The 24,615-nt window shown below is 41.4% G+C and overlaps 2 protein-coding genes across 8 annotated transcripts; both read left to right on the forward strand.

Moving 5' to 3' along the window:
• The first annotated feature begins 319 nt into the window (after positions 1-319).
• LOC147195260 (phospholipid hydroperoxide glutathione peroxidase-like) lies at positions 320-4,882 on the forward strand. The gene is made up of 7 exons (XM_086129509.1): positions 320-440; positions 1,526-1,620; positions 2,369-2,513; positions 3,661-3,812; positions 3,993-4,017; positions 4,104-4,163; positions 4,258-4,882. Exons 1-7 carry the CDS (start codon positions 372-374, stop codon positions 4,288-4,290), a joined length of 579 nt encoding a protein of 192 aa, XP_085985635.1. The 5' UTR covers positions 320-371; the 3' UTR covers positions 4,291-4,882.
• Positions 4,883-5,904: 1,022 nt separating this feature from the next.
• On the forward strand, positions 5,905-23,742 carry LOC147195261 (phosphatidylinositol 4-phosphate 5-kinase type-1 alpha-like). 7 transcript variants are annotated; one of them, XR_015102830.1, is made up of 18 exons: positions 5,905-6,204; positions 8,509-8,534; positions 8,614-8,703; positions 8,898-9,028; positions 9,123-9,240; positions 10,295-10,447; positions 11,285-11,584; positions 11,689-11,897; positions 11,979-12,062; positions 12,989-13,037; positions 13,161-13,245; positions 13,469-13,645; positions 14,561-14,717; positions 14,805-14,873; positions 15,013-15,532; positions 20,597-20,631; positions 22,713-22,785; positions 22,891-23,742. XR_015102830.1 is itself a non-coding variant. In XM_086129004.1 (18 exons), the coding sequence occupies exons 1-17, from the start codon at positions 6,117-6,119 to the stop codon at positions 22,770-22,772; spliced, it is 2,391 nt and encodes a 796-aa protein (XP_085985130.1). In that variant the 5' UTR covers positions 5,905-6,116; the 3' UTR covers positions 22,773-22,785; positions 22,891-23,742. The 7 variants fall into 7 exon arrangements, 5 of the variants coding, with proteins under 5 accessions (XP_085985130.1, XP_085985131.1, XP_085985132.1 ...); XR_015102831.1 differs by having other exon boundaries at positions 22,713-22,777; XM_086129004.1 differs by lacking the exon at positions 20,597-20,631 and adding an exon at positions 20,961-21,035.
• Positions 23,743-24,615: the final 873 nt, after the last annotated feature.

The raw sequence follows: 24,615 nt of genomic DNA on the forward strand, positions 1-24,615 counted from the left end.
ACATGTCTAAAGAGATATATGCACATTCATACAGTGTATAAACAGCTGTATGAAGTGTCTTAATCTTTATTATCCTCGGGATATGTTTCAGCCCATAGGAAACGCTTGGACAAAGCAGCCATCTTTCTTCCAGTTGGACTGCGCCATCTGTTGGTCACGAGTTAGAACTACGGCCTTCAAAACAACCATAATTCGACATTTATTTTAATACATTTTTACAAAAACATAAAGATTTACTTAGGCCATTAGCAACGGAACATCATTTGTTTTTTCTTGTTTTTATAGCATCACTCACGCTTTTCACATGCGCGGTACTCGGTCGCTGGGTGGGGCTAATAAATGACGTAACAACGGTCGTTGGTGTCATCAGCATGTGGTTAGTGCGAACGCCTTCCGTGTTGTTAGGTTTGCTGGGAAGCAGAGGAGTGATCCGAGCTATGGTAAAACATTTTATCCCACTCCTGTAAACATGCAGATCTGATGTGATTCAAGCGATTTGTTTTGCCACCATTTCCGTTGCGCTTATAACGACGTGTAAGAAATGCTGCTATTTATAAAAGGCGGTGTAACCAAAAAATAGGTCCGACGTTGTGACAGTATTCGGGTCAGTGTTTACCGTTTCTGTTTCGAAAGAAGAATGCAGTGGCCCATTTAAGTCTCGAATGTGGTAGATTCCTGTTTGTGCTCTGTTTTTTAGTCACGCAAAAGCAGCTTTAGCCTCTTGGGTTTGTGTAATGCTGACGTCGGCATTTGTGGGCTTGTTATGCTAAATTGCCCTGTACAGTGTTTCTGAGAAAAAGCACATACAGTACTTTATTTTACATTAAGAAAATCACAGAGCACATCACCTAACAAAAATGTCACAAGAGGTGGCGCACAGGCGAGTTATGTACCTTCTGCCAACTCATGGAAGAGCGTTTTAATTGTTATGCTTGTCATTGTCTGGCATTGATAGGTCAAATTATTATTTTTTTTACTGTAAATAATTTCACAAAAAGTACAGTATAAGTATTGAAATAATTATGAGCTTTCAGTGTACTATCTTTGTATAAAATCTGAGCTTGTTTAGTTGAAGATGGCATAGTGTGCTTAAAGAGACACACGCACACAGATATGAAAAAATAATTTTTGAACCGAACAACCAATCTAATTGGATAATTTCCCATGGCACATCTGGGGAATCAGTGCTGCCTGTAGGAGACAGGATAAACACACTTTTTAGCAGTCTATCTTTATTAGTTAGAGTTCTTAACTACTGTAAAATGTATTAGATGTATCAAAATGCCTTGAGATTTGTGTTACACATGTCTAGGTCAAATTCTTTAATCACATCTAAAAAAAACTCTGAAAAAGCGTTACATTGTGGGGGGGGGGGGGGATTAGTGATTACATAACATGTGGTTAGATTAAATGTTACTTCAGAATTAAGAGAAGTGATTCTTGAGCAAGCTGTCCATGTTGTCGCTTTGGTTGTCTATTTCCTGATTGCACAACTTGACCCTTATGCTTCCTCACCTTTATGCAGTGTGCCCAAATGAAAGACTGGCAAAGTGCCAAGTCCATCTATGAATTCTCTGCCAAGGATATTGATGGAAATGAAGTGTCTCTAGAAAAATACAGGTAAGGCGTCATTGTGTATGATCGAATCTATTGCAGTGATCCCCAACCTTTTTTTTTTTCACCACGGACCGGTTCAGACAAGTTCATGCTTTTCGCAGACTGGCAACCATTCACAAACTTTAGAGAGTACTGTACTTCACAATTTTATGAACACCTGAAGTACATATTTTAACTAAATTAAAAAGATGGTGAACAGAGAAGATTACTCTTTAAACATTATTTACTCAACAGTACAATAAATGTGGAACAACATAAAATAACATGGTGAATTACTAAAAAATGACCCCTAAGGAATAATGAATAAGACCTTAAATGTGAACATTATAATCTTGAAGTTGTGATTCTATTAACGGCGTTAACATCATCGCTAGTTGCAAATGTGCATAATCAAAAGATGATTGAGTATTGCTCTGGTCCGGTGGATGCACGGCTTGTTAGTAGGTCCTGAGCACGGATTTTTTAAAAAATGGGTAACGTACTCAGAGCTGTTTCCAATATTTTTATATGTGCCGAGCTCTACGAGGTGGCCAAATATTAGGAATGCCTGTAACTATACAGTATTACAAATGCAATTCTAAAATGCTAATAATTCCAGCAGCTCCTATATTTTGTTGTTCTACTTCTTCCTTTCATAACTTTGCTGCTGTGAATTGGGAATTTCTCCATTGCGAGACTAATAAAGGTTTTCTTATCTTATCTTATGAAGTCTACATTTAACGTAGTATATTGCTGTCTGTTTCTGTGACAGGGGGTACGTGTGCATCATTGTAAACGTGGCCTCCAAATGAGGAAAGACAAGAGTAAACTACACTCAGCTTGCGGAAATGCACGCTTCCCTGGCTGAGAAGGGTTTACGCATCCTAGGATTCCCATGTAATCAGTTTGGAGGACAGGTAACTAAGCCCGGGATTGGTTTGCTATGGTTCACTGGTCATTTGTCTCATCAGTATGGGATTGTCAGAGCTCGAAATAATGTTTTTTTTTTTTGAAGAGCACTTTTGCTAATCAACTACGTGATCAGTTTCGACCAAGAATTTTACATTTTGGTTCGTCCTTAAAATTGAATGAATTTACCGTTATACTTGGTAGGATTTTTTGTAAGAATATCTTAAGGGGTGTTCACACGGCACACATTTGCTCCGGCGCTGCACCGATGTATTTTGTTGCGATATATTTTGCACCGCAGCAAATTGTGTGGAGCGTTCACACGTACAAAGCCGCTGAGCGTGTCTGCACCGGCACAGCGTCGGTGCAGCCCCACGTGCGTTCACACGGCAGTTTCTGCAGCGGGGCAAAACGACAGAAAACAAATGAGCTGTCGTGTTGGTTCTTTTTAAAACGTATACACAACTCAAGCGACTACTAGACAGGCACGTCCTTCTCCTTCTCGGTCTCCGTGCCTTCTGCTCGAGAGTGACCGCCCCAGAAAACGTAAATCAACGATGACTTCAATGACACTCAGAAAAGCAAACACGTAATGCGCCAAACAGAAAATCAAGAGAGGAAATCACAAAATAAAATATATGGGGAGCGGGGGGTTGTGAACACACAACAAATGAACAAACTACACAAACAACTCCGAGACAGTCCAGTCTTCTACAAAAGGAAAGATGTTACAAGCCAAGTCTTATGTCGTTATTAAACAAACACATGACGGAAGTCCGACAGAGCGCGAAAGCAACGCATTCTCGCTGTACGTAAACTCTTCACAAGCATTTGCTCTGGAGCAAATTTAACCCAGTTCCGTTCACATGTGCAAATTTACACCGGTGCTGCTTCGCTAACGAGCATTTGCTCTGGAGCTAATTTTTAAACCACCTCCCTGAGGTGGATCAAATTTGGTCCGGCGTAAGCTGTTTTCCGGGGCTACGCCGGAGCTAATTTGCACGTGTGAACGCTCTACTGGGGCAGCCCCGTCGTAGCACCGGACCAAATCTTGCCGTGTGAACACCCCTTTATACTGTTTACTTGTAGTATTTAGCGCAGCACCGGTCACAACTTGTAATATATTGTATGTTTATTCCTGTCGATGGTCTATAGGAGCCTGGAACTGAGGCGGAGATTAAAGAGTTTGCTAAAGGTTTCAATGCAGACTTTGACCTCTTCAGTAAAATTGATGTGAATGGAGACAACGCTCACCCTCTTTGGAAGTGGATGAAAGCGCAGCCGAAGGGAAAGGGAACATTTGGAAAGTATGTTTGCTATCAAACAAATGTCTGAGTGTATCCATGATCCGCGATCAAAAAGTTGATACTGTCCTCTCCCTTGAAAGTACAAATGCGAACATGTTTACACATTTTTCATCTTATCATTACATCGCTGAAAATGAAAATGTAAAACTGATCCCCCCCCGACCCCCCATGTTTTCACAGTAACATCAAATGGAACTTCACAAAGGTAAGTTGCTTATCTAAAGCTTCTTTTTTTTTTCTTCTAATCAAGCCCGCTACTGTGACACCACATTTATTTAAAATCCTTGACAGTTTCTTATCAACAAAGAGGGACAAGTGGTGAAGCGCTACGGTCCAACAGACGATCCCGTTGTAAGTGTCACTGATAGTTGTTTTGAACAGTGTCACTGTTTTGCATTTTTTCCAATCCACATTATTTATTTATTATTATACATATTTTTTGCAGGTGGTGGAAAAGGATCTCCCTTCGTACCTGTAATACAACGATCTCCGATGTGGATGACCGCTTGTGGATCTCCCATATGGACTTGAGGTTGTTGGTGTATGGGTGTCTGGACCAATGACGGCCTGCCTATGAACCCGATTATTGGGATGGGCAGGTCTGATGACTCGGCGTGCAGCTCCCCTCCAGACTTGCCACTACACCATCCTACAAGACCATATAAATAGAGATTTGTTAGTGAGCTAACCTGAGGAAGATTTTTTTTTTTTTAAATTACAAGAATTTAAGCAGCCATTCCTTCTATGTAATCAGTGATGTGTGGTGTTTAGGATTTTGTGTACTTTCATGATGCCAGCTGCCCATCAAAAGCAGAAGATGCCGTCATCCACTGACATCCCCAAGCTACTGACAATGGCTGCACTGAACCAAAAAGGTGGTGTTGGTATCGCGTTTCAAATTAATGCCTGCGCTTTGCATTCACGTGCTTGTTAGAATTATGGGGTCATGGCCTTTAGGGCTTAACATTTATCTGTACTTATCAAGTGAAAATGATGCTCATCTGCTGTAATTGTTGCTGTATAATATTAGTGTTACGTTGCAGAGAATTAAAAAGTCAACAAAACATGAATTATGTTTTCTCTTTGACTGCACAGTTCTTGCCTCAGTGTGAGAATTTCAGAAGTACAAATGATGGAAATGATCGAATTAGAAAATTGGCTGATAAGATTTGCTTGATTATTTTGCAGTCATGTCCGGAAATTCAGTAAAATAGAACATGGTAGCCATCAGTAAGTGGTGTGTTTGAATCTTTGATTATATAAATTCTGCATTTCTTGACTCGGTGTATTGAATTTTGTCTTTGAGGTCAGTGCAGGCAGAGCCATCTATTGGTAATACGTTTTTTCCCCTACCATGTATTGCAAATTATAGCTAGGACGTTTCCAGATACAATTTCACTTGTTGCTGAACAGAACCCTTGATATTACTGGGAAACATCTCTGATTAAAAAACCGAAAAATGTTTACCAGTTTTCTGAGGGAAAGGCGCCTGGTCTTTAACCAAAGGTAAGAATGTTTTTCATTAAAATGAGACTTTCCAACAAATTTAAATTAAAAACTAGATTTTGAAAACCATGAGCAGGAATACACCCATTTTAAGTTGAGTGTAAACTAAATACAATCAAAATGGTTTCTCTCTGTTTGCTCGCATCTTACTCGTATTCTGGAAAGGTAAAAAAACAAACTTACCTGTCAGCGGTTTTTTTTCCGCAGAGGGGAATTTTTGAACGCCTTAAGGGTTGTTTTGTTTTTTAGGCTCTTAAAGAACACAAAGCAGGCAGCAATTAAACAGCTGTTTTCAAACAGGGAGTAAAAGTAAAAAGTAGACCGGACATTTATTAATCAAAATACCAGAAAAAAATTACTGATGTACAGTAACGAACTATTTGTACTTCGTTACGTTCCACCGGTGGCGAGAAATATACTTAAAATAGAGAGGTTGTATTGGATTAAAGTGTAAGTGTTCCTAATTTCCTTTTAACTTGTCCGTAAACACATTTAATGGTCTCATCTTTAGATTTTAACATTGTGCTTGTATGCGATTTGTCGTGTCCGCATGAAATTATGACGTCGTGATTAGACTGGAGCTGGATCTGGAACGTCGCTGCACGAGCATCGGTAGCGAGTCAAGTGACGCGAAACGAGACGGCTGAAACGATGACATTTCAGTTATCTTCCCGGCTACTAGTTCGCTATTACTGAACCACTTTGAATGTCCATTCTCCAAAGTTATGTAGGCTGCAGTCCCAACGACGGTAATGTGATGGTCTTTCTCCGACCGCCGCATCCGACTCGGCTGTCGTCATGGAGCTGGACCAAGTGACTGCGGAACCTGGCCGGGGAAATGAGGAGGAAGCTGGGCTCGTTTTGCATCTGGACCTCGCTGAGACAGGTGTGCATTTATACGTTTCATGTGTTTGGAAACACTTCCTATTCGCCAAACATTGACCTATATCCAGATGTGATGTCACCATTTTGAAGTGCTTTAATGTGTAGTATGATTCCCCCCTTTTTGAAACTGAGGAGTTACAACGCGAAGGTCTATCTATAATTCTGGTTCTGAAATAACACATTTGATGAAATTACCTTTGCTTGTTTAGTTATTATTATTAGTATGATGATACTGAATGATTTCTGATTCAATGTCATCATAACCTTTTGAGACGTCCCCGTTTCGTCTCTTAAAAGTTGAGACTTTGCAGTGAACATCATATTCGTTATATTAAGAAAGTCAGGGGTCCCCAAACGTTTTCCACCAAGTACTAACCGAAAAAACACGCTTTCTAAGTCTCAACATGATGGGTCACGTTAAAATAGCAGAGTAAACCGAAGTTTCAAAGACTTGAAATCTAGGAATAAAACTACCAGAGGGTATCAGATGTAGATGGCACTAAATGTATTTGAGTTGTTTGTGTGGATACAAGAACACGAAACCTGCTCTTGACATCTCCTCACAGGATAGAATTCCTCAGCCTCTCCTCATCTTTGCGTGTCTTTTTCCTTCTCCCTGCCAGATCTGATAAATGCATTACGTAATGCGACATGGAATTATAACCTAAACCGCACGCGCTAATCCCCTGTTGATATGTGTTCCAAGAACCGCTGCAGACATTGAAGCGGAAATAATAACATGGCAGCTTTATGATGTTTATGTGCAAACATAAATTAAGAGTTACACCACAGTATTCAATGTGCCTGATATTATATGATTTTACAATGATCGGTTTCCAAATGAACTCCCTATCCTAAATGGGTTAAAACGAGATGGTCAAAACAGCCCCCTCATCGTTAATTTCGCTTTGTGTTTTGTTTTTTCCTCATGACATTAAATTCTTTCTTAACCCTAATCCTCCGTGTTGTGCGTGTGCCTGCACGCTTCTGCCCCATCTTAATCCCCATTGTTATGCTTAACCACCCTATTCTCAGGATTAATCCGCAGGTATGGATGTCTTGGTGCGTCGCTATAAATAGAATTGTACCTTTCAATACTTCAATTAGCCTCGGATTAGATAGTTCAAACACGGGCGACATTTTGGTTCTATCCTTTTTAATGAACACATTCGTATGTGTTTTTGATCTTGAGCAGGAGCTCAAGAGTTATTATAACATCATGCAGCAACATCCACTACAAATGCTTAGCTTCAACATGTCTTAAAAATTCAGTATCCTGACTCTGTACTTAATCTTCACTACGGCATGGCCTAAAAAAAAAAGAAATGTAGCATGGCGACACAAACCAAGCTGTTTGTTGTACTTCAAAGTCGATTAAACAGTTTAGTATCCCTTTGATTTCCTCCATTGCTGCTCTCTTTGCATTCGATTGCCATGCAACCAAGGAGCAAAAGCGCAACTCCATGTCGGCTGGCCAGACGTCTCCTAATCCCCGTGTGCGGTTGGTTAGCGGTGTGAGCTTCAGACGTCAGCCAATGGGAGGACTCAGATTAAGGAGGAAGTCAGTCCAAATAGAGGTTTTACCACCTCAGGACCAATGTGGTTCTTGCAAGAATAGAGTTAAGAGTGTCAACTGCTCTGCTCTGATTAGTTTTTCCTTGCCATTTGCCTGTTTGGGAACGTAAAAACACAAAACCCTTCTGCCGGTGAGTCAAGTAATGATTTACGATGAATTAGGTTGATGAAAGTTGTATTTCTGAATATGTAGCAATATCTCTAACCCTGTTTGGTAGGTAGTAAATTCCCTCCGAAGTTTATCATATTTTTTTAAATCCTCCAAAGAATGTTTGCAAAATTCTATGCTTCCAACTGTAGACCTTTTCTATTGCAGCATGGCTAGAAAACTGGGACTCAGGCCCTCTCATTCAACGCCATTGACCTTCGACCTCACAAATAATAACCTGAATAAATGGACAAAATTCCCCAAAGACACATCATCATTTAGATGATTTATTTATTTTTTAATACCCACCGTTGCTGTTGTAGCTAAAACGGAAGCCTTTCCTCAGTTTTTGACTTCCACCAGGTGTTCAAATACATTTGTCCGTTTGTATATGTTTATAGAAGGGGCAAACTAGTACGGTGATATTTGTCATGTCGAGACTGAGGTGGGAAGCAGGTGAATAAATATTGAATTCAATCACCGCTGCTCGTATGGACAAATAGATACATGGGCCGTTGCCTAATTCCAATACATACAAATCTCACATTTGACCTTGTATTTCCCCCTCCTGTTTGCATGTAGATCCAGCCAAAAAGGGTCAAGGAGAGGTGAGCGTTCTGATTCGTCTATATGATGGGGCAAAGTCTTGCGCTTTTTATTGAAATTCCAGCAATTCTTTTGATACAGATGCCATCTCCGTTTGGAGCAGGCCAAGCTCACGAGAAGAAGATTGGCCACAGGAGAGTGGATGCCTCCGGGGAGACGTCATACAAGAAGGTGGGCTTTGCCTCATCGTCATTTGTGTCTTTCTGCTTGTATCCGCTTCAGTTCTCGCAGTAAGAGTATTCGTGACGCTCTTTGGTCGTTCTCACTTTTATTGTGTGGGATTCTTTGCGGTGCAAAGTTGGCCTCAAGATTCCATCAGATGCCCTCCACCCACATGTGACCTTTGTTTTATCTACCACCCCCAGACTTCCTCCTCCGCCTTAAAAGGGGCCATCCAACTGGGTATTGGCTATACTGTTGGCAATCTCAGCTCCAAGCCAGAGAGAGACGTGCTCATGCAGGACTTCTATGTGGTGGAAAGTATCTTCTTCCCCAGGTAGCTTTTCTATGTACGCTCGTGTATGCGCGGTCAACCTATTAGTGCTCGCGGGGTCTAATCCACTTTCATTTGATACACCCTGTTGTCGCAGCGAGGGCAGCAACCTCACACCAGCCCACCACTTTCCTGACTTCAGGTTTAAGACGTACGCCCCTGTGGCTTTCCGCTACTTCAGGGAACTGTTTGGAATCCGACCAGATGACTACTTGGTAATGTTTTTTTTTTTTTTGAAGAAGAAGAAGAATAAACATGAATCAAATCGTATGGATGGAATGTCCCAAATAATAATAAATAATAAACATCCTGTATGTCATGACATAACACAGACATGCATTTATGAATATACATGTCTACATGTATATTTCTATATTTCTTCGGACAATTTGGATGCACACTCTTTTTTTTCTCAATGCACTGCCAAGATATCGGATCAGGATTCCATATCGGTTGATCCATAAAACCAAAGACTCAGACTCGGCTGCCCAAAAGAAAATGTCACCGGCACATCGCTAATTTCATGTATCCATTGGATGTGAACTACTTGGGGAAAAAAAAGGAACAATTGGGGTGCTCTAACACATTTATCTGTACAGGTGGAGCATTGCATTTTAATTTGCTGCCTTGCAAAGCATAACAAATGCTTCAGCAATCATTGCTGCTCCAAGCGCCACATAACAAGGCTTGAACCGATCATTTCATTCACTTCAGAGAGCGACACAATTTTCTTTCACGCGCCTGATAGATCTCACGATGGCGGTGTAACAGCGCTTACTCTATCGTGAGCTAAATATAGTGCAGATTTGTGCAAAGTTCTCTCCGATCACTTCAGAGTTAACACATAAAAGACCCCCTAACCACGGGCATTTCCACGCACGCATCTACAGCAACGCAAGCAATTTCATGTGCTGTCACACGTGCATGTGGCGATGCACATTTGCATACACGCGCAGACGCGCTCTGCACTTGGCTGCAGTATTTAAGCTCTCGCTGACTCCTCGTGCCAGAGGAAGATTAGCAGACTAAAGCTTCCTTTTTTTAAACTCAGCCAGAAGCAACAGACAGTTAGTGCGCAGTTTCTGCCATTTGCATTTGCCGGGTCACTTTTAATAAAGCTGCAAAACTGCTGTCACGCAATCTTCGTATTCACAGGAGTTTCTGTTACATTTAGCTCAAACGTTTTCGCTCGAGGCGTGTCGAGTATATTCGAAAGACCGCTTGTCTCGGTTTTATGCTATGCTGATGCTTTTGTGTCCTCCTTTCCAGTATTCCCTCTGTAATGAGGCATTGATTGAGTTGACCAATCCAGGAGCCAGCGGCTCCATTTTCTACGTAACACGCGATGATGAGTTCATCATCAAAACGGTCCAACACAAGGAGGCAGAGTTCCTACAGAAACTGCTGCCTGGCTACTATATGGTAAGTCCCAGTCAAAACACTCAATTGTCAAAGGTGAGGAAAATAAGCCATTGGTAAGCGCACTGCAGTTGCACTTCTAAATTCTGCCAAGCTGCATCTTGTGTGTTAGAGCAGAAGGGTTGGACCTAGTTAAGTACGCCTTAACGGGTTTAGCACACAGCAGCGTGAGCGAAGACCTTGTGGATATGTCACACTGTCCAGCAGGAGCAAGAAACCGGGACTGAAACAAATGAAGAGCATGTTACCTACATACAACTCGCGCAAAGCAAATATTGACATAAGCTACTCATGAAAAGTTCGGAATATTGAGCTTTCCGGTGAAATTTCAGGATCAGCCTAGAATACACTCTGTCCAACTGTTCAATGTTTCGGTACATTTTGCCGTTCTCTAAAAGGACCACAACATTTCCAAGGGATGGTCAGTTGTCAAAATGTAAAACAGCATGCGTAGGAAACGTTCGATTCATGGATCAAAGCACTGTTCGTTCAGCTCCTTGCTAGAGAAGGTGTGCAAAAAAAAATAAATAAATACTGAAACTTTGAGAAATTGGATGTACAAAATTTTGAGAAGGTCAGATCAAGTTCACCTGTAAAGGTTATTGTGTATTGATTGCTTGCATTTTTTGTTCGGACTGGAATTTTACCCTGTGTAGCCCAATATCCACAATTCTTTTCTGAGTATTGTATGTCAAGTACATAAAATATGAAGTAAAAATAGGATTAAAAAAAAGAATCAAGTGGAGCAATAGAGTAGTTTTTGAATTTTTTTCCACTGAAAATAAAATGTACATTAAAAAATAATTACCTACCTTTCTTCTCTCCCCTGCCCTTCCCCAGAACTTGAACCAGAACCCTCGGACATTGCTTCCAAAGTTCTTTGGTCTCTATTGTGTCCAGTGCGGGGGTAAAAACATCCGAGTTGTTGTGATGAACAATATTCTACCGCGCTCTGTACGCATGCACCTTAAATTTGACTTGAAGGGCTCCACTTACAAGAGGCGAGCATCCAAAAAGGAGCGGGAGAAAACCAGACCCACTTTTAAAGATCTAGACTTCCTCAGTGACGTTCCCGAGGGCCTCAGCCTGGACCAGGACACCTACAGTGCTCTGGTCAAAACCCTGCAAAGAGACTGTCTGGTAAGAGAGAGTTACAAGTATGCATCGTTCCCAATTATCAGTGAGTAAGTAAAAGTATAAAAATCGGAAGGTCAAAAGCACAGGTAACATCTTCTTCATGTCAGGTGCTGGAGAGTTTTAAGATCATGGACTACAGTTTGCTCCTCGGGGTCCATAACAAGACACATGCGCAGAGAGAGCGTCAGTCCCACGGTTCGCCAGCAGGCGGCGTGGATGAAATGCGGCCTGCTGCACAGAGAGCTCTGTACTCCACTGCAATTGAGTCGATCCAGGGGGGGTCCACATGCAGGGAAACTCTCGACCATGATGACACGTAAGTCTCACGAGGCGCTTTATCGGTGCACAAACGCGCACGCATTGTCACGTTCGACGGTAACTTTTCCATCGGTTGCAGAATGGGTGGTATTCCAGCTGTGGGAGTCAAAGGAGAGCACCTCCTCCTTTTCATCGGAATCATCGACATTCTGCAGTCCTATCGGTATAAGTCCCGCATTTTAATGATTCATTTACTATTGATGCCTAAAGACAGTCACTTTGAGACACGGTGAGAATTTTAACACCGCTACAGCACATTATGTTTTAGAGGTCAGTCATTTTGGAAATCCCTCCACTCCTTTTAAGCGACCAAATCAATGTCAGTTAGGCTTAGTCTGTTTTTAGTACACACTGTATTGTCATGTTTGAAGTACAGTGAACCCGGTCTATTTACCTATTTGCATTTTTGTTCCTGTGGAACTTATCCTCGGCTGTTTGCTGAAGAAAAAAAAATCACCTACCTCAATGAATGCCGTAAGATGCCACAGGGTGGTGCTGAAGCATAAGCTCAATTGGCAAGCAGTAAATGGTGTCAAGGAAGTATACTGAAGTCATATCTGTTGCCAGATAAGACAAGCTACGATTAGTCTTGGGGGGTTCGTGGAAGTTGCAGAGTCTTTCTCGTCTCAATTTTCCTGCGTTTCCTGAAATGCTCTAAGATGCCACAGCATGGCGCCAAAGCACTGTCTAAATTTGAACAGTAATTGGCCCAAGGAAGTAGCTCTGGGAGGAGCTCAGTTAATAATAATTATTTATAAATCACAATAATCTGTACAGCATTTGTTTTTTAGGGTAGTGTTAGTGTTTTTTCCCCATTATTCACTCTGTAGTTTTCTGTAGTTGGACTCGGTCTGACAATAAATCATGTTTGAAAGGAATTGAGATTAAATCAGATCTTGGCATGCCTGCATTGGACATTATAAATAGATGAAAGCCATACAAAGATGTGGAAAGCCAAAGAAATAAATCTAGCCTTGTACGACCTGTATTCAAATCTAAAGTGTGACTTTAGATTTGCTTCTCATAAGTTAGCAGGTAATGCATTGGATGAGTCAAGTCTTCGACCTAACTAATTCAATTGTCTTACAGATTAATTAAGAAATTTGAGCATTCCTGGAAGTCTCTCATCCACGACGGGGTAAGTAGATTTGGCACTCTCACAAATCAACCTGATAAATCGGCCTCATTTATTTTTGCATGTCTTTTATGCAATCCGACACTGCACTGATATCCGTCATTTATTTTCCTTAACGACCCTCAGGACACGGTGTCCGTTCACAGGCCAGGTTTCTACGCGGAGCGCTTCTACAAATTTTGTAGCGGCGTTGTCTTCAGGAAGAGTTGCTGTGAGTTCCAAAATGAGCATGAGGCATGTGCTGGCCACGGCAGTAGATAGCCCAGCATCAATAAATGATTTGAGCTTTCATAACTGAGAGCTGCTGATAAAGTCCTTGTATTCGGATCCCATTTATTGTGATAGCGTAGCTACCGTCATTGCCAATGATCACGACTCAATGCGGTCAACTTGGTTGATAAGAGCTATTACCCGCACATCCTTTCCTTCCGTAGCACTGAGACCATCTCCTTCTAAACGGGGCCGTGGAACCCTCTCCATGTTAAAATCCAGTACTGGTGCACCTGGGTCGGTCGGCCAGCATCCCTCGCACAGTGATGAGGCGCAGGAAAACTTGGACAACCCGGAGAGCCCGCGAGGACCTCGCAGCTTCCTCGTGCTGGAGGACAGTGGTAGGGACTCACTCAACATATCATTTGCAAACTCTGGTAGATCATAGAGCTCATATAGATCCAACAATAACCCCCTGAGCCACTTGATAGCCATCACAAGTCATAAAACTGAAAGATGAAGGGCTGTTTTTTTTTCTTTGTATTTGCATTGTTTCTTTCTGAGCTATGTATGGCACACTATTAACTTAAATCGTCTCCACTTGAGTGTTCCATTTTCTGTTTAAATGGGGTGAAGTCAACCCTTATTGATCTTCTGGAGAAAGACCAGCTCAGCAGCAGAACGGCAGCGGTGCCAACACAATAAAGTACGAGCAAAACTTTCCCAAGAAAGAAGTGCACTCTTTAGAGTGTGCTTACATCCTTGCCATGGTAAACACCTTTTTTTTACAATTCGGTTTTTCATACCGAGACAATATTTAGGTTTCTGTATGTTCTACATTTACATTATATCATGAAATGCTCATAAATTGCACCTTTTTCAGTGTATCCATTTCTGTAACAAGAATCCATGCTTAGCGGGCACACTGGAACATTGCAAGCTTTCCAAGTTTTGCCCGCCGTGTATAAATTGCTTTGAATTCCGCAGCTGTCATCAGCATCGCTGCAATCTCCCCAAGAATCTAAGCCGGAGAAATGAAAGACTGCCTTGCGCTTGTGCCCCTCTGCTAAACTGGGCCAAAATGGCCAATCAGTGGATTGAATTCTCTTTCTGAAGTCTTGGGCGGCATTTCACTTTGTGAAGGAAAAAAACAACAGGAGGAATAGTTGCTTGAACATTTTAGCTGAGATACCGTGTCGATGTTCACAACCTCTCCAGTAGTTTAAATGTTGCACAGAGGCTCAGTTTATGAGCTCTTCATGATCATATCCTCTTCTCATTCGAATGTATGTCTACATTTCTTGCTTTCTAATTAGCGAGAGAGCCGCCCTGCACGCCTCCCTCCTTTGAAGACGCCACCACGGCCTCAATCGCCACCACACTCTCCTCAAACAACTCTGTGCCCACCACCCCCTTCGACACCCCCGAGCATCCACGCTACAGGAAACAAATGCTCTCACCCAATACAGCCAAGTAAGGAGGAAAAAAAAAAACATTTAAAGACGAGCACTATCGAATCCGTAATATTCTATAACGACATGCCGCATTGTATCATTTTAGGTCCCACAAAGAGGTCGTTGAAGTTCACGAGAAGAAGCCTGAGATCATAACAGTAGAAGTTGAGCTCAGGTACACACGCATACACACATTGTTTTGTGTGTGATAATGTCAAGAGGTGTCTATTAAAAAAAAAAATAATAAAATAAATAAATAAATATATATATATATATATATATATACTGTATATATATTTTTTTGCTCCTTACAGTAAAATCCCATCCAGCACAGAGCTCACACAAAGGACCGGCGCAACCTCGCCAGCTGACAATCAGGCCAGCTTCATTCCTCCATCCACTCTTCCTCCTCTCAATCCCTCATCTGCACACGACTCGTCAAGCCTCCCTCCCACCTTCCCGTCCTCCCCCACCGCCGCTCAATCAGCGTGCCAGTCCTTCTCCACACTTTGCTCTTCCATCCGCCCCTCCGCCAAACCGCTCACCTCTCCATCCACCCCCCTCACGCGCACGGTCCCTCACCCAGCCACGCACCCCACACGTTCCACTTCAGTGAACCCTTCGGCTCCAGACGCAACCGCACTTGAGCCGTCCTCAGCGTTTACCCCCATCTGTCCCGCGTCTTCTCACTCCTCCATGCAAAGTTCCTCTCCTCATCTCCCTGCGGGCAAGCCAGCGTGCACTCCGGTGCCACAAGACACGTGCAATCAGCTGTCTGTCTCAAGCAGCCACAACTCACTGGATGGCGAGGTGCAGGTTTCCGATATCTACTTTGTAAGTCCTCATCCTTATTCTTTTTTGGGGACTGGGGTTTATGTTTTCAATATAGGCTCATAGTTTCTTTACAGGGCAGGTCAAGTCAAAACATTTCTTTTCAGTCATATGGGCCAGACTAGTCTAAACAGGGTATTTGGATGAATGAACCCGGTTTCATTCTGGGTTAATGGGAGACAATTATACTCATAGTATGTTGCTTATTCCCAGTGGACTCTGTAATGTTGTTTTTGAAATCCCGTTTTACTATGAAAGGATGTTGGAAATGTAAGCAGCGGGTTTGTTTTATTTTTGGCATTCTCAAGATCAGGGGTCACCAACATGGCCTGTCACGAACATTGCCGTGGGCCTGCTCTAAAAATAGCTCACCAGTGAGAGCCAACATTTTTTTTGTTGCTATTCTTCTAAAAAGGAAACAAATCAATGGGCATTTTTTGGAAAAACAACAGTAAAAGTCAGTTTTATCACAAATGACTAAACCGTGATGCTTCTGGAGACGAGCTGAAACGAAGATTTACCTCCAAATAATATGAGCACATTACGGGAGTTATTTTAGAAGTCTTTATGAAAGTGGTAGCCCTTTGCATTAAAGGAGTACCCAAGAAGTAGTTCTTACTTTTTCAGAGGTTGATGACCCTGCTTTAGAAATTCCGCCTTGCCGGTTTTAATCCTGATTTGTCTTTTAATGTTGGTTTCTCTGCGCCCAAGCAGTTTTAAAGGCTTCCCAGTCAGCAAAATTGGTCCGGCCCAGCTCTGGGGCAGACACGGCACGTACACATACCTCAATGAATGACGGTCCTGCAGTGGCCCATGTCTGGCATCCATGATGTGGGCCGCATTCGGCCCAGATCTGAGCCGCATTGTAAAACCATATCTGGCCCTACTCCGACTCGACGCTGGGCCAGAACAGGTTCCTGATATCAGCCTGAATTCAACCTCAACTAAGCCACATCTTTCATGAGCCATATTTGACCCACATTTAAAAAAAAGTCTCAAAAACGACTGTTAGAAAAATATGTTTATTGTCATAATTTGTGAACCTCACATATAACTCCACATACACTGGAAAAATGCACTTTCTTTATTTAACAGTGAACACAAAGTCCAAATTGGGATCCAGCTTACTCTTGAACGGTATTTTTCTGTCCATCAAATTGTTGCGCTCTCCGTGTCCTCTTTTCTTCTCATGCTCTCCTTCCTTTCACCATCCCGATCAGGAGCCAGATGTAGCCATCTTTTGATTGTGACCAAAATTTGTGACGACCATGTACTGTATAGGAAGGTGTTTTTAGCCGAAAAAAACCGACCATATATAGTCAGGCGTTTTTAGCCGAAAAAAACGGCCATGTATAGGAAGGCGTTTTTAGCCGAAAAAAAACGACCATGTACAGTAAGGCGTTTTTAGCCCAAAAAAATGACCATGTATAGTAAGGCGTTTTAACCCGAAAATAACGACCATGTATGTAGTAAGGCATTTTAACTCGAAAAAAATGACCATGTATAGGAAGACGTTTTTAGCTGAAAAAAATGACCATGTAAAGTCAGGCATTTTAACTCGAAAAAAACGACCATGTATAGGAAGGCGTTTTTAGCGGAAAAAAACAACCGTGTGTAGTCAGGCGTTTTTAGCCGGAAAAAAACCCGACCATGTATAGTAAGGCGTTTTTAGCCGAAAAAAACGTCCATGTATAATAAGGCGTTTTTAGCCGAAAAAAACGACCATGTACTCGTTTGAGTACATGGTTGAGTACTGTAAAAAAAGACCATGTGTACTATATGTAAGGCGTTTTTAGCCGAAAAAAACGACCATATATAGTAAAGTGTTTTTAGCCGAAAAAAATGACCATGTATAAGAAGGCATTTTAACTCGAAAAAAACGACCATGTATAGGAAGGCGCTTTTAGCTGAAAAAAAGGACCATGTATAGTAAGGCGTTTTTAGACGAAAAAAAGGACCATGTATAGTAAGGCGTTTTTAGACGAAAAAAACGACCACGTATAGTCAGGCGTTTTTAGACAAAAAAACCCCGACCATATATAGTCAGGCGTTTTTAGCCGAAAAAAACGACCATCTATAGTAAGGCGTTTTTAGACGAAAAAAACGACCACGTATAGTCAGGCGTTTTTAGACAAAAAAAAACCGACCATATATAGTCAGGCGTTTTTAGCCGAAAAAAACGACCATCTATAGTAAGGCGTTTTTAGCCCGTAAATAACGACCATGTATTGTAAGGCGTTTTAACCCGAAAAAAAAACGACCATGTATCGTAAGGCATTTTAACTCAAAAAAAACAACCATGTATAGGAAGGCGTTTTTAGCCCAAAAAAACGACCATGTTTAGTAAGACGTTTTTAGCCGAAAACCCCCCGACCATGGATAGTAAGGCGTTTTAACCCCCAAAAATGACCATGTATATATAGTAAGGCGTTTTTAGACGAAAAAAAACGACCATGTATAGTAAGGCATTTTTAGCCGAAAAAAAACGACCATGTATAGTAAGGCGTTTTTAACAGGAAAAAAAATGACCATGTATAGTAAGGTGTTTTTGGACGAAATTTTTAGCCGAAAAAAAAACGACCATGTATAGTAAGGCATTTTAGCCGAAAAAAACGACCATGTATAGTAAGCCGTTTTTAACCGAAAAAAACGACCATGTATAGTAAGGCGTTTTCGGACGAAAATTTTAGCCGAAAAAAATGACCATGTATAGTAATGCCTTTTTGGACGAAAAAAACGACCAGGTATAGTAAGGCATTTATGGACAAAAGTTTTAGCCGAAAAAAACGACCATGTATAGTAAGGGGTTTTTAGCCGAAAAAAAGGACCACGTATAGTAAGCCGTTTTTAGACGAAAAAAACAACCATGTATAGTAAGGCGTTTTTAGCCGAAAAAAACGACCATGTATAGTCAGGCGTTTTAACCCAAAAAAACGACCATGTATAGTAAGGCATTTTTGGACGAACCTTTTAGCCGAAAAAACCGACCATGTATAGTAAGGCGTTTGTAGCCGAAAAAAAACGACCATGTATAGTAAGGCGTTTTTGGACGAAAAAAACGTCCATGTATAGTAAGGCATTTTTGGACGAAATTTTTAGCCGAAAAAAACAACCACGTAGAGCAAGGCGTTTTTAGTAAAAAAAAACGACCATGTATAGTAAAGCGTTTTTAACCGAAAAAAACGACCATGTATAGTAAGGGGTTTTTGGACGAATTTTTTTGCCGAAAAAAACGACCATGTATAGTAAGGCGTTTTTAGCCGAAAAAAAACGACCATGTATATTAAGGCGTTTTTAACCGAAAAAAAACGACCATGTATATTTTTTCATTTTCGTCCAAAAACACCTTACTATACATGGTCATTTTTTTTCCTGTTAAAAACGCCTTACTATATACATGGTCGTTTTTTTTCGGTTAAAAACGCCTTAATATACATGGTCGTTTTTTTTCGGCTAAAAACGCCTTACTATACATGGTCGTTTTTTTCGGCTAAAAATTTCGTCCAAAAATGCCTTACTATACATGGTCGTTTTTTTCGACTAAAAATTTCGTCCAAAAACGCCTTACTATACATGGTCGTTTTTTTCGGCTAAAAACACCTTTCTGTACATGGTTGTTTTTTTCGGCTAAAAACGCCTTACTGTACATCACTGGTGTCAAACTAATTTCACATGGTGGGCCACATACGGCCTCGGTCGATGTCAAGTGGGCCGGACCATTTTCCATACTTTGCTATAAACAACCAAAACAATGTCTTTCCTTTGTTTTGGTATAAAGAAGCACAAGAACATTTGGAAAATGTTGAAATTTAATGAACGTATCTTTTACAAAACATTTCATGAAGCACCTTACATTTCCTTCAACAAATGCGCAATTTACTTTTATCATTCACATCTATGCATTGCAACTGATCCCATTGATTGTACAAACTTTAACAAGTAATTGGTATTGGAAAATATAGTAATGCACTTTATGACTAAACAAGATTTATAAAGAAAGGAAGTTTTAAACCATTTACACGTGCATATAAAATCTAAATGTAATCGCTGCCTACACCTTACAAACTAAGGTGTAGGCAGGGATTACATTTAGGGATTACATTTAATACACTATTAAATGTGTAAATGTGAGAGTGCTATTGATATCGTCTGCTGTCATGGGTCTGTCTCAGTGACGGACTGAGGCTGCTGTTGTCTTCTTCTCTGGTCAAAACAGTATCCCCTAGCGGATACTCAATAAATTGCACCTTATTAAAATATTAATTCTGTCTTTTATGCATTTTTTTCATTTTTAAATTATCCTGCGGGCCTGATTGAAACACGCGCGCGCGCGCGCGTGTGTGTGTGTGATGAATGGAATTCCACATCGGTGTACAATTGTAAAAAAATAAATCTGAAACTGCATTTAAGGGTGGCTCAATACTGGCTGGCCATATACTGGCCGGAGTTGTAAATTGATTTCTGGCCCAAATACTTCACTCCACAACTGGCCCTCATCTGGTTTGCCAGAGTCAAGCCAGTGCCGACTCAAGGCCAGCTGTGCCAGCTTCATGCCGAATCCGGGCCAGATGCCTTTGCTGACTGGGTTCATCGCCTCATTTGTGCCTCTGGCCACAAGTTATGCAGACCGTGTTTGGTATGGAAGAATCGCATGTAGCAATAAACACGTGTCCTAAGCAGGACTGCTGAGATGTCTCTTAAATACAGCGTTTCGTTTTTTCTTTTTTCTTCTGAAGCTATTGGCTCTTCTTCTTTTATCTCATCATTTGACCTTTTTTTCCAAAAGACATTTGGGATTTTTTTTAAATTTTTGCCACTCATGATGGGGATGAGCATTTTAACATGTCTGCAGTGGCACATGCGGACACATATGCTGAAACTGAAAAAAGCAACAACAAAAAGCAACCGCTTTCTGCCCTGTAGTTGGGAGATTGCTGGCCCAGATGCCAATTGAAAATGATTTTTGTTCATTTTGTCCACTGTTATTTTCAGTGGCCTACTGCAGCGAGTGAGTGTCCCATCTTTTCTTCCTTTGTTTTTCTTTGCTCTGCTGGGTCTCCTTTGCAGTGGCCCAGTCAGGACAGCGTGATAGAGTTATAAAGGTGAGAAGGAAGGAGGGCTCACATTATGGCGTGCACGCACTTAAGGGAGTTTCTCAAGCATGAGGCTGCCACTGCCAGCGGTTGTCGTTTTGAATGCGCCAGCAAAAAAGAAAAAAAATCGTCCTTTCACTGCATGGTGTTTATATATGTCAACCTGCATTCTTGCAGAGATCACCATTTTCCCAACATTTGTACACTATTTATTTTTCATTTCAGTTGATATTTTTTCTTTTATAAAGCAACTTGGATCATCTCATTTTCCATGTGTATGTGGAAATGTGTGTGTGTGTGTGTGTGTGTGCGTGTGTGTCCATCCATCCCTCCATCAGTATGCAGATGGCAGATATTGGGTGTACTCTCCTGTTCTTGGCCGTCGTAAGCTAAACTCTAGCTGGAGTTACACTGTAAGTCACAGGATGGTTGTTCGAGTAATTCAATGTACAGGACAGATCATGCATAGCAGCGCGCCGCTGTAGGAAAGAAATTCTTGGACTTGTGGCTCTTCAGAAGCATTCTTGTAAGATATTCAAATATATGTCAAATACCTTTGAAAAATCAAATATTTCAAGTTTTTGTGCCAAGATGGTGCCAAAGCCCTGTCGTAAATAGAAAAGTACAGTCATACGTCCAAAGAATTATGATTGATCTTGACTTTGAGACAAGCTTTGTATGCTGATGACCAGTCAGGTTTAGCCTGGGTTGTTAGCGGAAGTGATGGAGAGCCTTTATTGAATGTGCATGTACAGAAGCACCATGGGTGGATTTTTCAAAACAGAATCATCTGTGAGTCATTTAGTTTTATGATAAAGTTCTAAGATGAATTTGACATGATATCAAACCGTTTTTTATTAAATGTTGCGGGAAGCCACTGTAAAGCGTTTAGGACTGGAGTAATATGCTCTAATGTCGTGTTCTGAATGAGCTGCAGCTGTTTGATGCTCTTTTGAGGCAGTCTCGTCAGAAGACCATTACAATAATCAAGTCTGAAGGCATTGAAAAAGCAAAGTAAGTTTCCGCTGGTTTTCCTGGAGCATTCTTCCTCTCGATCTGGATCTACTTTTCAGATGTTCAGATGCTGTTTTAGTGATTGACTGTGAGTGTTTACTCACAGCAGTCTTCTTTCATCTGGTGCCAAAAACAAACACCTGAGTTTTGTTTTGGTTTCCTTGAAGGAAATTTTGATTCTCCAGGTCTAGCCGAAACCTTCAGCTGCTTTCTGTAGGTGTAAAAAGCAGGATTACAGAAGATGTGACATTCAAGAATTTTCAGCAAAACCTGATCTTAAAATGCTTCTCATTGCTTTCAACTGTGCACGGTGTCGAGGACAATAGTGTGCTTCCATCTGCTGGCTTACAGTAGAATTACACCCAAAATAAATGGAAACTAGGAAAAAATAGTTCTAAATTACCCCCCAACAATTTAAAGGGAAAATAGCAAAACCGCAAAACCTGGAACCTACGACGGCAATGACATCAAAACACCACTGGTGTTGATGCCATTCACAAACTCAATAGTTTTCAGTTCTTTTAAATTTCTCTAAATCTCTCAGGATTGCTCTGACCAGTTCTGAGTGAATTGTCAATTCTATTTGAAAACTTAAAAAAGGCAGCTTCTGAAGGGCCCTCGTTTGTCTTTTTTACAGCCTCGCGTTACGATGCAACATTTCAGTGGTGGTGCCGCATTAAGCATTTTAGATTGTGTTTGTATTGGCTTCTTGAGAGATGTAGTGCCTTTTAGCACGTCTGAGCTGATAAAACTCATGAGTGAAAACGGAATCTTCCGCACCAGAGTGGGCAATGATCATAATTAAAGCTGCACATCTTACTGTATACCCCTTGAAAACGTGGCCTTATCGTAATATGTCACAAATTTACTCTAATGAATTCCGGAAGAAAAGTAGAAAGTGTGAGATGACCATTAAAAAAAAAAAAAAAAAAAGGAGAGTTTGCAGCTTTAAATGAAACGGTGATGAGTACGATCGCTACTTTTTAAGGGTGTTCTTGATCCTCTCATTTCCTCCGTCACTCTCCTCCTCCTTCCCCTTATCGCTGCTCTCTGCTGGCCAAATTTGGTAACATCAGACTCAGGAGGACCGGAGCTGTGTGCATTCTCCTCACTCCAGCTCAGAAGATGACTCATGAGGAATGTGAGTCAGTAAGTGTTTGGGTTTTATCTTACTTTCTTTAGATGTTATCCAATTTTGAGCATCCCTCATGATTTCGCAATGATCTCCCCCCCTGCATTGTATTTGTCTTTCAGTCGCTCAGAGGGGAGGCGGCGAGAAGCAAAGAAGAGCGCGTGGAGCACAAGCTGTGTGGTTTTCCGCAACTTTATAGAGCAAGCTGCCGATTTAAAGATGCGCTACTATGCTTTGATGCTGAGAGCTTAGGTGGCATGTGGACTTTTGCAGCTGTAAAACAGATCGACAGAACAAGCTCACCCGAAAAGCATTTAAATAGCCCAAACGCACGTGTATCCCTTATTTGTTGCACTTTTATTCATGCACTTTTAAGACGTCATATTTTTAATCTGCATCCATTGTATTAATTGCTATTTTTTCGTAATTGTTATAAGACTGTCTTGTGTTCTCTGGAGGCACCCAAAGTCTACTCTTCATCATGCCTTATTGACTAACAAAAAGGAAAAAAAAAAAAAAGGTCGACAATACAGTATGTGGTAAGTTTATTATAAGATAAGATAAGATATCCTTTATTTGTCCCAGTTGTTATTTCCAGTTTGGAATGAAAGCATAAAAGGAATCAGGTTTCGTGAAAAAAAATGTAAATAAATCAGTTTTGTTAATTGTACATAAAATGTGTGCTGTAGCACATTCATGTCAGTCTGCGTACGCCTCGAGACCTATAAAAAACATTGTATGCAAATTGCATGCAAATTCAGTACGATAATATCATTGAGCCTGCAAAGTGAAAGGACATGTCGCTAACTTTCATGATGAAAGCTGACCAAGTCCTCAAAAGTTAGTGTGCATGTGCGGTACTGGATGGCAACGCTTGCTTTTTGTTCCTACCCATTTGTCAAAATGTACAGATTGGTGTCAGCCACTTAATTAGCATGTGAGCGAATATAGTGAATAAAGAGCATGTACACGTACAGGACTTGATTGTTGTTTTGAAACAAACAAAAAAGGGCGTGAAGAAACACAAGTTACTGTATCCGCTTAACAGGTTGGATGGATGGATAGCTAGATAAAACGATTGCAGACTGGATATCGCTATCCGCTTATCCTCACAACGGTTGCGGGGCAGGCTGGACCCTATCCCACATGTAGACAAACAATCACCAAAAGACAATTCAGTATTCCGTTAACCCGCTATGCATGTTTTCCGAATGTGGGAGGAAACCGGAGTACCCGGAGAAAACCCACGCAGGCACGGGAAGAACATGTAACACTACACACAGGGACGCCAGAGCGATCGAACCCACGACCCCTGGACTGTGAGGTCGACGCGCTAACCACTGGACCACCAGGCCGCCATTATAGTAAATTATTATCACTATTATTTCAGTCACCTACCTGTTGAAAATCGCTTAGAATCAATCGGAAGTCATAATGATGAGATGGGACTTGCCAAACTCTGATCAACCCCCATCCCAACCCCAACAATTAGCGCTATAGAAAACCGATGGACCGAAGTTCTACTGTATACACGACGCGTTGAGTAAACTGGCGAAGCGGCGTTTTCTGCTTTTCGCGACGTGATGGAGGTAATGAACAATTACGGCTTGGCGCCTTGTGCACCTGTCTTGGAAACGGGCCGTCACCAAGCTCAGCTTTGATCTGCGGGAACCACAAATAAATGCCTTTGTTCTTTCAAAGGCGCGAGAGGTATGGGCAGCTCAACACATGGACTGTGTGTGTGTGTGTGTGTGTGTGTGTGTGTGTGTGTGTGTGTGAGATAGAGTGAGAGGAGACAAAAGGCGAGAGCAAGCAGGCTCAGATCAAGGGTTTCGCTTCTAAATGTC

This window comes from Hippocampus guttulatus, chromosome 14, assembly GCF_054856545.1.
Source record: "Hippocampus guttulatus isolate MCC_2025c chromosome 14, RoL_Hgut_1.0, whole genome shotgun sequence".
In the NCBI taxonomy this organism is placed as follows: Eukaryota; Metazoa; Chordata; class Actinopteri; order Syngnathiformes; family Syngnathidae; genus Hippocampus; species Hippocampus guttulatus.